At 29.3% G+C, this 18,061-nt stretch overlaps 1 protein-coding gene across 1 annotated transcript in view; it reads left to right on the forward strand.

The window, feature by feature from the left end:
* The window catches only part of LOC118189371 (nucleolar transcription factor 1-A-like), a 142,473-nt gene that overhangs the window by 85,591 nt on the left and 38,821 nt on the right, over nt 1-18,061 (forward strand). Inside the window, exons 8-15 of the mRNA XM_085811378.1 lie at nt 2,103-2,213; nt 2,294-2,418; nt 4,478-4,619; nt 10,397-10,711; nt 13,719-13,783; nt 15,285-15,344; nt 15,491-15,674; nt 17,015-17,101. Of these exons, the coding sequence (XP_085667504.1) occupies nt 2,103-2,213; nt 2,294-2,418; nt 4,478-4,619; nt 10,397-10,711; nt 13,719-13,783; nt 15,285-15,344; nt 15,491-15,674; nt 17,015-17,101 (1,089 nt within the window). The remainder of the gene's footprint in view (nt 1-2,102; nt 2,214-2,293; nt 2,419-4,477; nt 4,620-10,396; nt 10,712-13,718; nt 13,784-15,284; nt 15,345-15,490; nt 15,675-17,014; nt 17,102-18,061) is intronic.

Genomic DNA, 18,061 nt, shown 5'->3' on the forward strand with positions numbered 1-18,061 from the left:
CACTAAAATCATCATTTGTTGGGGAAACATCATTTGAGGAAGGAAAATGAGGATGTTTAGAAACATTTCCTTCAATTTCTGAGTCACTTTCATGATCAGAATGTTTGATGACTTCCGATTCATCAACATCAGATGCGTTATTCAAATTGTCGGAGTCTTCATCAACCGAGACTTCTTCTAAAACGCGCAAATAATCTTCAGGAGGTACATACTTGGAGGAGCGGCGTACTGCGTTCGCCTACGCGACATGTTCACAATAACTGCTTTCAGAAGGAAGGCAAAAACCAGACTGACCAGAAATACCAGGTGCATTGCACTCATGGAATGAGGAATTTCTAGGACGGTAGAGGAAGGGAGGAAACTCAGGAAGGAGTTGTGTAAAAATTACAGCCCAAAAGATGGCATTGGTGTACTCTGTATGCCGGCCCCTCCATTGCAGGGTTAAAAAAAGCACTAATGATGTGCATATAAAACAGAATTGTTCATTTTACATTTGTAAAAGGTATGCTTGTGACTGATTATCCTGTACAATGGAACTGTACTTGTTCTTGGTTTTTATGTATAATGAAAATATCCAATCTTCTGTGCATAGTGGTTAGAGATGCTGGCTGCTGCATTCCTTGACTCAGATTCAGATCCTGGAGAAAGAGACCCGAGGATTTTTTTCAGTTAAAACTGGGTTGGGACGAGTATAGTTCTTACTGTGCAATTAGCACAGTAGGGAGTATACTTAAAAATTTTTTTGTAAAGTTTGGTGTCCCACTTCTTTTTCCAATCATGTACCATAGAAATGTACTTATTGTGTTAATTCTTCACAAAGCTGTTTTAGTTTAATTAAAAAAATATTAAGAGCAAGCATAGTAATTTTTAAATATAATGAAATTAAAACCAGTATTTTATAACTGAAATTACAACCATTATAAATGATTTCAAATAATTACTAACATTCCAAAGAATTAAAGTCTTAGTTAAATTCTGTTTTGTAAATCAATTTATCAAATGTGCATATTGAAACTGATAGATTTTCATTATATGCTAGTCTGAAATGTTAACAGTTTTTAAGTTGTTCTGCTTCACAATGTAAGAATTCCTAAAGTCTGTTTCTGTTAACTGATTTATTTTTTAAAATAAATTACTTCATGAGTAGAAAGTTTTTTGTTTTTTTTTTTCCAATCATATTTATTCCGTCAGTAACTGAAGACCAGGGAGCATGCCCTGTGTTTGGCTGATTGTGTTGGCTACCTGGTGTTTTCTTGCATATTGTATTTACAAGCCATTTTCTTTTATATATTCTTGAAGCTGGATAAATATCAAAAGCTTTTTGCCATAATTAATAAACCAGCTTAACATTGCCGTAATCCAAACTGAAGCATTTAATTATGAACCACATTTGTACAAAGTCGGAGTTTTTCAAGATTTGAGAAGTTTAGTTTAGTTTTTCTTTTTTAATATGTTTAGTATAAATGATGCAATTTCATGTTGTTTTCTATCATTTATTTTTTAATCAAATTATTTAACTTTATTGCTTACTTGCAGGCATCCTCAATTAAGAAATTTATGGTGTAGCCATAAATTTTTCAAAGATATTAATTAAGTTATATGTTTTCTGTCCTCTTCAATGTAACAGTACAATGCTGTGTTTTTAAAATTATCTCATCTTTATTAGCTACAACAAGGTTGTACAAGGTTGTAGCTAATAAAGGTGTGCAACAAGGTTATAAACCATTTGAAAGATGTTTCTTTTAAAATGATCAAATAAATTATGTACATAAGTACTTGATTGAAAGTAATATACCAAAATCTAGTTGTTCCTTTTTTTATTATACATAAAGTTCTGGATGCAAAGCTTATGAGTGCAATATTTTATTTAACTCTTTCCTGTTGATTAAAATTTGTTTAGTGTAAGAATATTAATTTTAAAAATTTTAATTGAAGAAAATCAGTTGAATTGGGATATGAATACATTTATATTTTTTGCCATTTTCAGTTTGAATTTATATTTTAGTTGTATGCACCCATAGACAGAATGTATGATGCTTTTCATATTTTCTGTCTATAGTTGATATGTATTACTGAGTTGCGTGATATTTTTTGGTCACTAGATGGATCGTCGTGAGGCAATGGAAAAATTAAGAAAAATGTGGAGCAATTTATCTGATAATAAGAAAGTAAAGTGGATAAGGAAAGCAGTTCAAGATGAGCAGCGCTATGGGGTATATATTGTATTTGAAATTCGTGTAAATTGTTTCAATTATATCTTTTTAGAAAGTAAAAGTGTTTAAATCTGATTTAGATGGAAGTGGAAAAGTATCGCAGTGAACATCCTGATTTTCATCCTGAACCAGTAAAAGCAGTTTTAAGCAAAGCAGAAAAAGAGTTGAAAGATAGATGCGATGGCAAACCTGAACGACCACCAAAGTATGAAAACTTTTAACTAAATTATATTAATCTGTATTTTTCTAGTGTTTTATTTATTTGGGTACAAACAGAAATAAGAAACATATGTATTATACTTACATTGCTTGGTATGCTTTGTATAGTAAATCAGTGATGACCAGTTGGTGGCATTGCTGCTTAACTAAAGATGAGAAAAAAACTGTAGTATTTTCTGAGCTATGTTTATGGTTTTAATAAATTCGGAAAGATGTAGAAAGAAAATAAAAACAAAAATAGTTCATCAAAAGCATGTTTTTTGCTGCTTGCAGGTAAAATAAGTAAGTAATTTTGTTCTCATATTAGTATTTTTATTTGCTATAGTTTGAATTATATTTACACAGCTTAAATAATTTCAATGAGCAAATAAAAGTAACAGGAAGAAAACTGTAAATTTTGGTTTTCTTTAAGGAAAAGAGTAAGAAATCATTAGCTATGTTGGTCTTCTACCAGAAGCCACAATGGACTCTGATTGTAACTTAATGAAATGTGAATTTTTGATGAATAATAGCTATTTTAGATTTGATAATGCTGTATTTCAGATCATACTGCTTAGCTTAATTAATCTGAATCAATCTTTAAATACTGAAAGTCATGTCATTCATAAAATTTGTAGTGAAAGATATATTAATAGAGTTATAATGAAAAATGAATATTAATTCAAATCTGAGTTTAAAAAATAAGCATTGAATTTATATACAAAAACAGTATATTTGCTTATGAAAAGTAAATCAGTGAACTTATGAATGTGAATATACATATAATACATATTATTCACATACGTATTAAAGAGCAGGCAGCTGAACAAATTTTACAAGTTGTTACAAGTTTACAAATTACAGGTTGTTTCTCTAAGAAGAAACAAAAGTTTTTTCTTCTGAAATTCTATTTTGAAATAACATAAAAGCTAAATTTTCAAGTGTAAAAAGGAAACTCAGTAACATTTCAAAATATTTTGTATTCTTAATATAAATTTACAGGTAATATAAAATAACTTCCTGCTGTTTTTACCTTTTTTAAATAACTAGTTTGATAGTTTAGTGCAAAGTTTCCTGCTTTACCATATATGTACTTTTTTTTTTTTTTTTTTTTCAATAACATGGCTAATTTTAAAGGAAAAGATTGTTAATCATCAAATAGTTCTTGATTTGATCTAGATTGGAAAATGTACTATGAAGACAAGAGTATTTGAGGTCATAACCATTATTGCAGCTTGTATGAAATATATGCATTATATTATGTCATCTTTGGGGGGGGAAGTAAAATCTGACAGCTTTCAGATTTTACATTATGCCCAAAGGGGCATTTTAAAAAAAATATGTTTTGTGTCTTACCCCTTTATTTATTAAATATCATGTTATTCACACTTAAACCATAAAATTCAGTTCAACAGCAATATTGCAAAATAATTTTAAAAGGAGCATATCTTGAGAACTTCCGATACACAGTCTCGCATGCTGGAGATAAAAAAATTTTTTTTTTTTTTTTTTTTGCCCATAGAGTGTTGCCATTGCTCACTTTGAAATCATTGAGTTTGTTAATCAAAAATTCATTAAAGCTTTATAAAATATGAAATAGATAATAAAACAAATTCCAAATTTGGGCTTCCAGATGCTCATATTCAGGTGGAAACATGTTATTCAAAATTTGTTGGCTGTAGCTACTGTTGTTTTATCACAATGCAAGAAATATGCATACATTTATGCGAATTCTTCATTATTTAATTTCTTTAAATATAATGCAGTGTTCTAGCATTTGGTGGCAACAATTTGAAAAGCGATGCGCCGTTTATAGTGATTCAACGCAAAATGCCAAAACAAAATTAATAGTCCTTCTGGGCAAAACCACATTCCACACTTTCTTCAGTTTTCATATTTAAAATATCTTATGAAATAACCACCAGTAAGTTATTAAGTGTGTTGGAAAATGTGCATTCTTTCAGCTATTAAGTGTATTGGAAAGTATGCATTTGTTCAGCTACACAAAAATTTATTGTTATTTTAATTTTGTCAAAATTGTTAAACCAAATTATTTTATTTTACAGCTCTGGTTACAGCTTATTTTCACGCATCAAATTAAGAGAATTAAAAGATTTTCCTTCTAAAGCAAAAATGGGAGAAATTTCCAGAATGTGGAAACAATTATCTGACACGGAGAGAGAAAGTTTAAATAAACAAGCTCAGATTGTAAGTTCGTGATCTTTAGATGTACTTTAAGAAATTTAATATTGTCTAAGTCTATTATTTTTTTCCAATACACTATAGAATATTGTTTTTAATTTTCCAAATATGCAAACTGTTTCACTTAGTAAGTACTCTTTTTTTTTCCCACCATTTCTTGACACCTGATTTTTTATAAATCGTAATATTTACTAGATGTTGATGTCTGGTAAAATAATTAGGATTGCTTTATGGAACTTTGCCTGTGCTATGTAAACCTGCTAATTTATTATTATTTGAAATTTGTTCATAACTTTTAAAATATTTACATCAAATTCTTATGAAATAAAATTCTTTTTTATCAATAAGATATTCATTTGGGAATTACAAGTATAATTGAATTATTGACTTAAATACAAATATGTGTAATTTAATTTCTTTCTTTTTTCGTTTCTTTTCTTTCTTTCTTTATTCATTTTTAAATTCTGAAATGATACAGTGGTAATTTTATTTAAGGCAGAGTACAAAAGGGCTACCTGCCTAAGGGAAGCAGTGCCGTGTTCATGAAAAACTCTGTAGCTTTTATTTAATAATTGGGGAAAACCACAAGAGCCTCATGCAGCATTTAAAATTGAGTACTTTAATGTTCATTCAACAGGATTTAAATTTCGATAAAGCTATCATTATAGTGTTACTCATTTGATCACTGGCTGTATAGAATTGCATAAAAGAATATAAAGACATCTTTTTCACATAGTGCTAGGTGAAATATATTTATCATCTAACGGGACTGTAGTGAGGGTGACTGCCATAGTATTTGATAATGTTTGAATTTCAGATGTGGATATTTTTATTTGTAATGGCTTTATGGAATGGAGATGTTTAAATCTGTTTAACCAACAGTTCTCTTGACTAGTTAGTGATAAATGAAGAGCATTCTGTTACATGCCATTCTGATGGAGCTTATGATTAAAATTGGAACTTAGCAGACAGATAACCTTTGTGTGTATTTAATAACTGAATAATTCATTTCAACCTTAAAAGGGAGAAATGCAATATCTTCATTATTGTGTACCTATACTGAAGCTGTCAAGCGTATGTAATGGGAGTAAACTTTCCATCTACATCATTATAAAGTGAACAACACATCACCAGAAAATTATAGTTACATATTGTTTCCCATACTTTTTGTTTCATTTATGTATATTTGATTAAATATTCATTCAGTATAATATATTGTATCATTTTTGACATGATTATTTTGGCAAATTTTTGTGAAACCTGAAATTTACAGGGTATCAGTATCAGGGTTCGTAGCGGTCCTTACAAGTGCTTATATGTACTTATATTTGAAAATAATATATAAAAGCCCTTATAGGTGCTTACTTTTTCTTTAAAGCCCTTATTTTTTTGCTTTTAGTGCTTTTTTTTAAAGAAAGCGCATTTTTCCCCGTACCAAAGCCGAAACTAAATAAACAACTTTTCTTCTTTATATTGGAACGTCAGAGGGTGAATCATACTCCCAGAAATAGCTTTTCCCCCTTTCTCTGCATTAATGTAACCTTTGGTGCATGAGAGAGTATAGACAGGTGCACGTTGTACTATTGGTCAAAGAATTGTGAAAGTGGTAGAAAATTCCGGTACATTCGGTATTCTTTTCCTTCCACCCAAATACTACATATGTTTGAATTTCTATTAAGATTTTAATAATTTGCATTCTCGTTCTGCGTGGTCAGCTCATATTCGTGTTTATTATGATCATCTTATATTATGAGCATATGCATGAATATTTATAAAAATATAGTTTCAGTAACTGCTGAAGTATAGATAAACTTCCAAAAATGGGTGTGTTTTAACATGGATTAGCTTTCTAAGGAATAATATTCGGAATGACTTAAATAAAGGGAAAGTAATCGAATAGTCAAAATAATTTAAATTTTTTTGGCAATACAGTATACAGTATGGAGGTTGGTAGGTTCTCCCCCTTCTCCGCAAAATCTTGAATTTTGAAACTGTTGCAATTTGCTGCAAAACAAGCAACAGACTTTTTTTTTTTTTTTTTTTGGGTCATTTTCTAATTTGGATTGAATAGGACTAAAGTTCTGCAGTCTACCAACCCAAGCAAAGAATGATTCTGTTCCAAAAATTTAACGCAGTCTGTTCAAAATTAGAATGAAAAACACCCCAGATGGTAAGTCTGTTTCTTTTCCTTTATTTAGTTCTTTATTCTCCGAATACTGGCAGCTGTTGATTCCGATTGTGTAATATCACATACGGAAGAATTACGGCACACGTATTGCACAGTTAACTTTTGCAATATTTTGCAGAGATAATTAATTTTGATGTTCAGTTTGAGATTTGCTCATAAAAACTTAAAAGAGTTTTACTGTGCTTGCTAAACAGAATATTTTTCAGTTCTGTTGGTCTATTTTTATATGATGCACCTATCGAAATGTCAAAATCATTTATTTAGCCGGAAAACCTAAAAACTGGCTACAATCTCCCCCCCGGCCCGGCTCCTCCTCTTTTTCCAGTTACGCTCGACTATCCGGAATATTTGGCAATTTCCGAGTATGCATGTTACTTAAGCTTTTACTGTTAAAGGATGACTGCATGAAGCAATTTCCCGTCTTCTGATTTCAGAAATGTTCCTCTTTTTTACTTAAATTACTTTGTCTGCATATCTGTTAAGGGAAAACTGTTATACAATGAAAATTTAGAAAACGTTCATAATTTTGATTTAAGTTAAATTATTTAAATATTAATGTGAGTGGTAAAATAAATTGTATTTGTTATTAGGTGCCAAGCAAATACAATAAATATGGCTTATTTTTATTTATTTTCTCTATTTTGAACTGAAATTGCATCATTAAATCTTGTAATATAGTTTAGTTCCGCATAGTTTTTTTTTTTTTTTCTTTTTCCCCCTCTCTCATTGTAAACTGTTCTGTGAATTGAACTGTTATTTAAAATTAAAAAAAAAAAAAAGTAACTGTTTTCCATGGTTGAGGTAATGCTCATTCTCTCTTAATAAATACTGCATTTCTCATATTTTAAATTACAAGTCTAATTACTTCCTTTTTACTTCATACAAGGAAGTATTATAATTGCGAAAAGTTTCAGGCAGCATATTTCAACGAAAATATCCAATTTGATTTCATCCAATGCATTTTAATATGTTTTAATATGTTTATTTTAATATGTTTATGATGTTTTTGCATGATATCCGTACGTAAGAACAGAATAAAAGACTCTTGTCCTCCAAAAAAATTATAAAACTGCTTTAAATGAATTCTGAAGAGAATTTTTCGTGGCGTATGTACGTACGTATCTCGCATAACTCAAAAACGAGTAGCCTCAGAACGTTGAAATTTTTTATATAGAACTGCTATAACATGTAGATGTGCACCTTGTATTTTGGTTGCAATCCACCACACCAAACATATATAAATATATTTATTTATATATATATCCACTCTGTTACCCTGCTCAGTGATCTCAGTTTCTTTACTCTTATATGTTTGTCAATTGTGCATTTTTTGCTTTAAAAATGATTGAATTATGTTGTTATCATCTTCAGGTTAAGATTTTTATGCCTTTAGTAAATCTGTATGCAATATTTTTAGAATTATCAACAATTTTAAAATTGTTTAAGTGCCGCTAGGCCTAATAATTTTTTTGATGGCGGCCATTTCTTGTTTACATTTGAAACAGCAGAATAGTGGATTTGTTGCCAATCTAAAGAAACTTAGCTTCGCAACAACAAAGATAGTGCCTTCATTTATTATTGCAAATTAAATCATGCTTAATCCTTTCTGGAATTTTTTCGAGGAAATAAGTGTTTAAGATTTAACTGAATTAACTGATTTTTTAAGAACGGAATTAATTGAATTCGAAATACTCATTGGTCTGTGAAAAACATTTTCTTTTTTGTTTTGTTTGCTTAATTTCCTTTATACGTCGTTCTAGCTTTATTATAGTATTTGAATAGAACATGTGGCAACGATTAGATAATTCTTAAAATGATATAAATTTTGTGCATTCTGAGTTATAATATGAACGAAATATAATACTGTTAAGTGAGCCTAGCGCCAGATTGTTGTTATGGTAAACAAATAGAGGGAATTTTAAAAAATGCATTTATTCTATTGTGGTTTATGCACTATTGAAGTAGAGTTAATTGAATCTAATAAGTTTAAATGAAATGCATGAAAAAATGCATATAATTTAATATTCCGTACAAGGAAGTCATGTGGTGTACACATCAGATTTTTTTTTTCTTTTAAGGTTATGCAGTTGTGTATAATGTAATTAGACAGGTTCTTATTTTTTTTTCTTAAAATATGCTTGAAAAGTGCTTATAGGTGCTTATTTTTTAACTAAAATGTGACTATGAACCCTGAGTATAGATGAACTAAAGTCATGAAATTTATAAATATTGCCAAGAAAAGAGAGAGAAAGAAAGCTACTGTGTAAGTTATTAAAAAAAAAAAAAAAAAAGAACTGTTAAATAACTAAATTTTATTCAGGTCCTTACTACTCGTCAAGCTTTATAAGGTTGTGCCTTATAAAGCTAGCTTAAGCTTAAAGCTCTGCCTTATAAATAATTTTTTAAGCTTTATAAGATTTTTAGGGGCACCTTACACTTTCTTACACTTTTACCCCTCTTTTACAAGCAAGAAAAGTGAATTTTGAAGGAACCTGAAAGAATATTGAAGAGAAAACTAGGCTGCATAATTGTCTCCATGGAATCACTTTTTTATGTAAAAAATTCTGATTGCAGAAAAGAGATCCTTGTCAGTATCCTTCAAACTGTGTAATTTTCTTTTTAAAAAAAGCTTATCTTACTATGAAGTTAAATTTTGTTTGTTTTAAAAGTTAATAATTCTATAATTTTTTTTTTAATTTAACATTTGCATAAATTAATGCATTAATTGCAAATTTAGAATTAATTCCTTTCAGGTTAATTCATAAAATATAATATATGTAATGTTAGATAACAAAAGTTCAAATTTAGTTTTGCATTTCAAATTTTTCAACAAACCAATGCATGGAATGCCAGGAATTAAGTTTAACATCGTACATAAAATTTGATTCCTATCTTTGGTGTATATTTACTTTATAGGCATATCTATTACATTGTCATGAACATGTTTTTATATGATCTTTAAACAAATTTGGTCCATGTAATCTAGCGAGTTTAAATTCCACTTTTCAATTTTTTTTTTTTTTTTTTGTCTTGCATGAATCATTTAAAAATGTAATAAACATTATAAAAGTAATTAATTTTGTTTCTGGAACTATAGCAATAAAACTAAGAAGATATTCGCAATAATGACATATGATTGTTTTGAACAATTTTTTAGAATATTATAACATTTTTATGTTTTACGCTGTAAATTTAACATGCCTTTCACTGCATTTTTTCTTAAACAGATTATGAGATAATAAGATCAAGGACATCTTGAGTTTTTTACTACTAGTACAAAGACAATCTTTGTATTGAAAAACACATATGTTACTTATATGAAGAACTTTGACCTTGGCATTATTTCATCTTTTCTTATATATTAATCATAAAAATAAAATAACTTTTGAAATAATGAATATAAGGAATTATAAAAATTACATGAAATCATTAAAATGTTTGTACTGGTGAATATCTTGCAAAATTGTTAATAATCAATATTTAATCCTTAAAAACCCATCTTTTTAAATTTTGTTATCCTATGTGAGATAAGTATTTAATTTCTTTAAAAAATTCTATTAGTTAATAGATTTTTTTTAAATTTGCTCATTTTTAGGCTATAGCTAAATATAAAGAAGAATATGCTGCATATTTAAGTAATTTGCCTGAAAAAGAACGAGAAAAACTGGAAAGTGAAATGAAGACCTCCAACAAGAAGAAAGCCAATCATATTACTATTGAATCCATCAATAATGATATCACTGAACTGGAAGCCATTGATGGTGCTCGACCAAAAAAGCCCTTATCTGCCATGTTTTATTTTCAACAAGAGAAATTTGCTGTTGCTCGGCAGAAGCATCCAGAATTATCAAAGCAGGAAGTTATGAAAATGCTAGCAAAAGAATATAATGAACTTTCAGACAAGAAAAAGGTTAGTACTGAATTAAAATTATTATAAATTGTCGAGTTTCATTATTTATGCATACATATAACACACATATATATGTGCATATGTATACCCTCTTCACACCCGAAGTTAAAATATTTAATTTAAAAATAATTCGTGAAGTTTATATGCTTGCTTTCTGTATGGGAAAAAAGAGATTTTTTTGGTACATGTATATTTGGGGACCAAAAAATTTAGGTACACATATGTGTACCTTAGAATTCAAATAAGTAAATAATCTCATATTTTAACACTTATAAATTTTAATTTTTAAAGCCACCATTAGATTAAAATGTGAAATAAAACATGAACACAATATAATTTCACAGTAACATCCTAATGTATGATTGTTTTATTAATTTTAAATAACTTTAACTAATATTTTATCTTTATCATTACATTATTTTTATGAAAATTTTCAAAATAATTTTTTTTAAGCACACATAAATACATTTTACATTTGATACATAATGTTCTTGTTCTTGATGTGCACCCTGGAATTCTATGCTTAGATGAATTTTTGGTATCCATGAGTCTTGGTAAGTGATTTACACCATCCAGACTCGTGTTTTTTACTGGTTGAGAAATTACTTTCCTCTGCTTTCTTAGGGAATTCTTCCTCACCTGAACTTGAAGGGAATCTTAGCCTCTCTCTGTTAGTTATTAAATTTTCTTCATATCTGCGAAATGCTGATACATCTAGCATGCAATATTCCATGAGGAATTTAGCACCCGTAAGATTGTTTCGTAAAAAATAATAGCGTACATGCATCGCCCAACACTTTGATATCACTAAATCCACAAAATGGGAGAAGATTCGAACTGGCCTTTTTTTTTTTTTTTTTCCCTTCTCAGTACACCGATAGTATGTGAAAGGAGTGGAGTCATTTGCTGTTCCACAGAAATGTTTTGCGATCAAGGCAAAATAAGGCATTTTTCTTTGATGGTATTTAAAAAGGTTTGTACTTTCCAAAGTTTATCATTCTTTTTATGGAATGCTAAATTAGCTGCAGAATGAAAATTTTAGGGCAGAGTGAATAGTATGTCTCTTGCCATTGTTACATGAAAACATCTTATTGATAGGTTTCTTGACTAATATAATTCTGCTTGAGGGAATTTCAGTGTGCCCATCCAAGTATTGAGACTAACAAGTCACATTATTTCATTTGCGTTTGTGTTTACAGATTTATATTTCTGATGAACAGAATACAAATTAGTTTAGGCAGCTACTCCTTCAAAACATTCCCCGCTCAAGCATTCAAAACACGAAGCCAAGGGTGAAAAAGGCTCTGGAGCATTCTCAAAGGCATCCTGCAAGCATGTTAACTTGAGTTACTATCAGTTACAATTAATAACATGAAATAACAAAGAAATTACAAACAATAAATTATATTAAAAATATAAAATCAGGTCAGCAGTAGCTATGCATTGTCTTTATTTTAATGGGTCAAAGACTATGAAGAATAGAAGTCCAATATTATGAATATTATATTTTAGTTAAAAAAATAAAACGAGAAAAGGGTAAAAAAAACCCTGAAAAATACAAATAATTTAATGTTACAATTACATGCTAGATGTATATAATCACTTGTGCCATCAGTGAGCTGTTTCTGAAACATAAATTTCAGAAACAGTAACTGAAATTATGTAATATTAAAAAAACGTATGACAGTATTTAACTGAGCCTAATTTCCCTAACGAACTGATGTCCACGTATGTGGACCTATACACATTTCAATGCATTGCCACAAAAAATAACTCTGACGAACAAACAACAATGTTAAACAAAAGCTCTAACCTAAATAGCTCTAAATATTCACTTTAAACATTAATTAAATTATTAATTAATTAATTATTACTTACGTTTTCGAAGACTTTTCGACAGCGCCATTTTTGCAAAACAATCTGCTTGTAGCTCTGATTTCTTCAAAAGTATGCGCCTGTGCTGCCAACCATTGGTAAAAATGAAAAGCTGAAACATCCCTGTACGTGGTAATTGAGTTGCAATTGAATAAAAGTGTACTAGAATATTTCCAGCAACGCAAAATTGAAGGTCCACATATGTGGACCCGTGGAGTCAAGAGGATATATTTAGTTATTAATATTGATTTTCCCTTTGGAAATGAAACATTAAAGATTAGTGTAATTATGAAACTTATTAAAAGTTAATTCCCTTGGAAAATAAGTTTAAACTAGAAATAAAACTTAGTAAAAATGCATTTGAATTTAAGAAATAGAAAGGTAAAATTAACTAAGTGTTGATTCCCTGGAAAAAAGCTGCTTTTCAAGAGGAATTAGTCTTTTTCGATAAAACTGCTAATAATTAGGAAATCTGATCACGTTTTGTCTCGTTCGTGTATTCGAATGAAATCCTATTAAAAAAATATAAGAAATATTTTAATCTGATTTTAAATCAATTTATTTTCAAACTTATAAAATAAATTCCTCGATGTAATCCAACATAAAGAAAATTGAGGGAAAAAAACCTGATTTCTGTGCAAAATATTTATACTTACTAACTGTTAAAAAGTAATGGTGATAAAAAAATTGAACCAAAAAATAGATATGGTTTACTATAATATGATAACATGGACTTATAAAACTATAAACTACCAATAGATACTTAATTATTTACAAATTATGATTCAATTAAGGTCTGAACAGTCAAATTTTACTTGATAATATCTGGATTTATTAATAAAAATTACAAAAAGAAATCTTTTGAAAGTAAAAACAGTTTTGCCCATGGTCTTCTTGGAACATGTTTGTGTTAGATAACTAATGTTAATTAATTCTCTGAAATATTAGTCATTTTCAAAGATGATTTTCCCAAAGGAGTTCGTTTTATTTAAATGATTCGATAATTCTAAAATGTAAATGTTTATCTAGTCTCATGCTGTTAACTTTTATATTTATTTCTTCTGAGATACTGTATATACACAATTTGTCTGCTGCTGTGTAATGAAATTTGATGTTTGCGAATTCTTTACAGGACAAATATAAAAAAATTGCTGAAGAAGCTAAGAAAGCCTATGATGAAGGGTCTACGTCAAAAGGGTTAGTAAACGTGAAATTTTTTATTAATTTATTTCACAGTAGAAATAGTTTTAAATGCATAAAAAATTTTGTTTTGGAAACTTTTGTGTGCATGATGAACCATTAATTGTACAGCAATATAAAAGACAGAAATTCCTTTTCAAATTTTTTTTTTAAATCAATTATGTCTTATCCTTTTTCCTAAAATGTCCAGAATTTCCCAAAATTTGATGAACAATTGATGTTTGGAAAGATAATTTTACAAAATTGTATAATCAAGTTGCCGCCATGCTCACCTGACTTAACTGCTCCAGACTTCTTTCTATGGGAGTGCTTGAAAGAGAGAGTATATCATAATTTAAACCATTCAACAGTTGAACAAATAATATATATATAACGAAATTGCAGAAATAATCCAAGAAACATTATAATAGGTGGAAGAGCAAATTGGTGTTTATTTAATGGCTGCAATTTTCAAAACTAAATATAATTTGTTTCCAAGAAGCATGTTTTCTTTTTATAAAAAAATAAATGTATATTATTAAAAGTAAATAAATTATTTAATTTTAATATGGTCTAATAACTTTTTGACCACTCTGCACATGTCATTCCTGAAATATGTATTATGCATATTCATTCATTTTTGTAAATATTTGGATAGTTAGTGTAAATAGTAAAAAATATTTACAGTTCTGATATTAATAATTTAATATGCATTTAATGGCATAGTATGTGACTTTTGCCATTCCTTATCCATTTTCAAATCTTTTCCTTATAAAGCTAGCTTAAGTTTAAAGCTCTGCCTTATAAAGCTAGCTAGCTAGCTTTAAGCTTTATAAGGTTTTTAGGGGCACCTTACACTTTCTTACACTTTTACCCCTCTTTTAAAAGATTGAAAATGGATAAGGAAGATTGAAAATATGAAAGATTTGAAAATGGATAAGGAATGGCAATGCTGGATATGCATGTATGTGGCAGAATCTCCACCAGCTTACGAGGTCAGTGGAACTTAATTGGATAAGATGTTTCACTTTAGTATGTTTAAGGCCTACTAACATTACCTGAAACCTGAAATTCTCACGTATCCAGCATTCAGCATTTCTGGATTTTTTTCAGATGGTCAAAGATTTATTGTAGTAGCTATCCATTCCTTCAATGACAATCCATTAAATATTGATATATTTTGTGTATGCATAATTATGATAATCTGCATATGGATCTGTAATCAAATATTTCATCCTATCATTACTAAGCAGATTAAAGGCATTTGAATATATACACAGAATATATAACTTCGTATATATGGCTAAAGGTTAATAATATATTCATAGTTTAACTTAATGGAACTGTAAAATATGGAACTGTGTAGTAAAGAACTGTAAAATGAGTGTATTGTATGAGTTGCTAACCTTTGTATTTATTATTATTTGTAATCGTTGGTTTCCTTATGATGAATTTCTCCATAATTTAAAATTTATATTAGCAGTTTTCATAGATATTTTTTTTTCCTTTCTTTTCTTAGAAAACATGAAACTGGTGGTAGAAAGCGGTTATTCAAAGGAGAGCCTAGACGTCCTCCTCAGTATGCACAAATTTTTCTGTATTTTTCTTTTTTGTAATTGATGCTGCTTAGTTTTTGTCCTCTTTTGAATTTGATTTTTTTTTTTAAATCTATTTTTTGTTTAAGTGAGTTTTAAAATAAAATTTTTATCTTTCTTTCCTTACTAGGAGTGGCTATGGGTTATTTTCTTCAGAAAAATTGAGTGAATTGACCCATGTTGACCCAAAGAACCGCATGACTGAAATTGCCAAATTGTGGAAAGCTATGTCAAATCAAGAAAAAGACAAATATGCTAAAAGAGTTCAAGAAATGATGAGAAAGTATAATAAAGACATGCAAAAGTTCTTAAAGGTGTGTATAATACTTCTTAAAGCAAATATGCAGGATTAGATGTTGAATAATGTTGTTCCTGTAATTGAACTTTACATACTTCCACTAAATGAAAGTGCTGCAGAATTTATTAATGTGTCCCACTTTAAACTATTCAATTATAAATAAGCTTTAAATATACTTGTGTTAGCTCTAAGAAACTGCACAATTTTGATTATTAAATTACCAAGAAATTTCAGGTTATACAGTGTCTTTCTGAATTGAGCTTTTCTTTAGGTTTCAAAAGCTCGTAACGTATTGGTCCTTTAATGTCCCGTCATATGCACAGCGTTCACTTATTCAGGCTTAAACTCGGTGTACAAGTGGAGTTGTCCAAGCTCAGTATGCTGTTTTTGTAATAGTATTTTTGTAGGTATTCAATTTTTCATCATCACTTATTATCAGGTTCAAGAAGGGTTTGTTTTTGTTCTGAGTACGCAGAGATATGCACATGTTGACTCAATCATGCAAATTTTTCTCTTTTAATTCATGAGGTACCCATTTGGAATGCTTATAAACCAATCCTAGTTTACAGATATGGTCCGAAATGGTTTGTTTAGCTGAGTTAAGCTTTTTGGATATCTCCGATGTTATCAAAAAAAGATCTTGCTCTATCGTGGTCTTGACAATATCATCATTCATTAAAGATGGCTGACCAGAGTTTTTCTTATCATTAAGATCAAAATTACCCATTTCAGATTTTTCCAACCATCTCCTGCATGCTCTTTCTGAAACTGCATTTTCATCAAAAAATTTCGATATGCTTCTGTAGTATTTCTTCCTTGTTGGAATTCATACAAAATGCAGTGTCGTAAGTGAAATTTACCAGTAGCCATGTTTACATGATTGTACCTCATTCTATGATGATATGAGATGCATTTGTTTCAGTTAATTTAGGAAAGCATGTGTGCATAAATACAGTGATAAAGAGAGATAGTCATATACGTCTCAAAGCAACATGAGCATGCATGTTGAAATAGCATTATCAGAGAGAACTTTTAAGTAGACTTAATATAAGGGGAGGAATTATAACAACATGTTTATTCATGAGTAAACCGTAAATGAACATTGTTAGGACAGTTAGCCATTTGAATATTATTTGCATTAATGATTTATGAACTATCTTGACACTGTTTACAAAACAGGGGCCACAGCAATAAGGAAGTATTAAAAATACTATTGTGTATTATATATATATATTTTTTTTCAAGTTGCATTTTTATATCTTGCATACAGGTAAATAGCTTTTATTTAAATATACTAAAATCAAGCAAAAATTGTTTAAAATATTTTATTCATTTTCAATATTCAAATATTTTTAGGGATTAACAGTTGCAGAGTTTCAGGAATATGACAAATACAGGAAAGCCACAATGAAGAAGAAAAGTAAAAAGGGAGAAGGCATTCAGGCAAGTAAATTTCATTGCTGTAGTTTGGGTTATATATAATATTTATGTTTTATTAACAAATATAACAAGTGATTTAACATTACTTTTATAAACACACTCAGAGGTACCATTTTTACTACTCAAAAACAGTCGTGTTAAGTTTGTTTACTTAAGATTAGTATTCAGTGATATTTTATATGGAAAAATAAAATATATATAATCTAAGAAATCTATTAATTCTGTTATTCAGTTACAGTATATGTAATTCATGCCTCTCATTCACAGCAACACTAGAGTATAATTTTTTATTACCTTTAGTTAGGAGCATAATTATGCTGCTTAAAAGTGTTCTTCAAAGTTTTTATTAATGGGGAGAAAAAGTACAATTAGAAGATTAAAATTCTGCACAGCTTGGAACTTGAGGATGTGCAAATTTTAGAGTTTCAGGCATTTCAGATTATAAAATAAAAATTATTAGATTTAGACTGAAAAAATGAATAAATTAAGAAAAAGCATATACAGTCAAAAGTCATTAATTCGGACACCCATAATCCGGACCTCCAAGCTAAAAACTATCTGCGCATGCGCCGCGTTGACACATGCGCATAGGCGTTTACACGTGCGTTCGCGTAAGACCTTTACGACTGCGCATATGCGTGTGCGCAAGCGCAGAATACGTTTTCGCGTGCACATTTTATGTATAACGGATGGTTTAAGCTAAAATTATCTAATTATCTGTTTCAGTTAATGTTGATGATTGCATTGTTCCTTAATCTTCGAATTGGATCCGGCTTATTATTTTTTGCAGACGGTAAGAGCAATTTTATAAAAGTAAACTTAAACTTTCGATTATGTCAAATAGAATTTCCGATGCTGGAGCTCCCAAAGGATCTACAAAACGAAAGTATGTTTCGATGTCCATCAAACAAAAAGTGGAATTGCTGCAAAAAATGGATAAAGACATGAAGAAGGTGACAGAGA

The sequence above is a fragment of the Stegodyphus dumicola genome, chromosome 2, assembly GCF_044657685.1.
Source record: "Stegodyphus dumicola isolate Sdum_Otavi_A_Nest chromosome 2, ASM4465768v1".
NCBI classification, from domain to species: Eukaryota; Metazoa; Arthropoda; class Arachnida; order Araneae; family Eresidae; genus Stegodyphus; species Stegodyphus dumicola.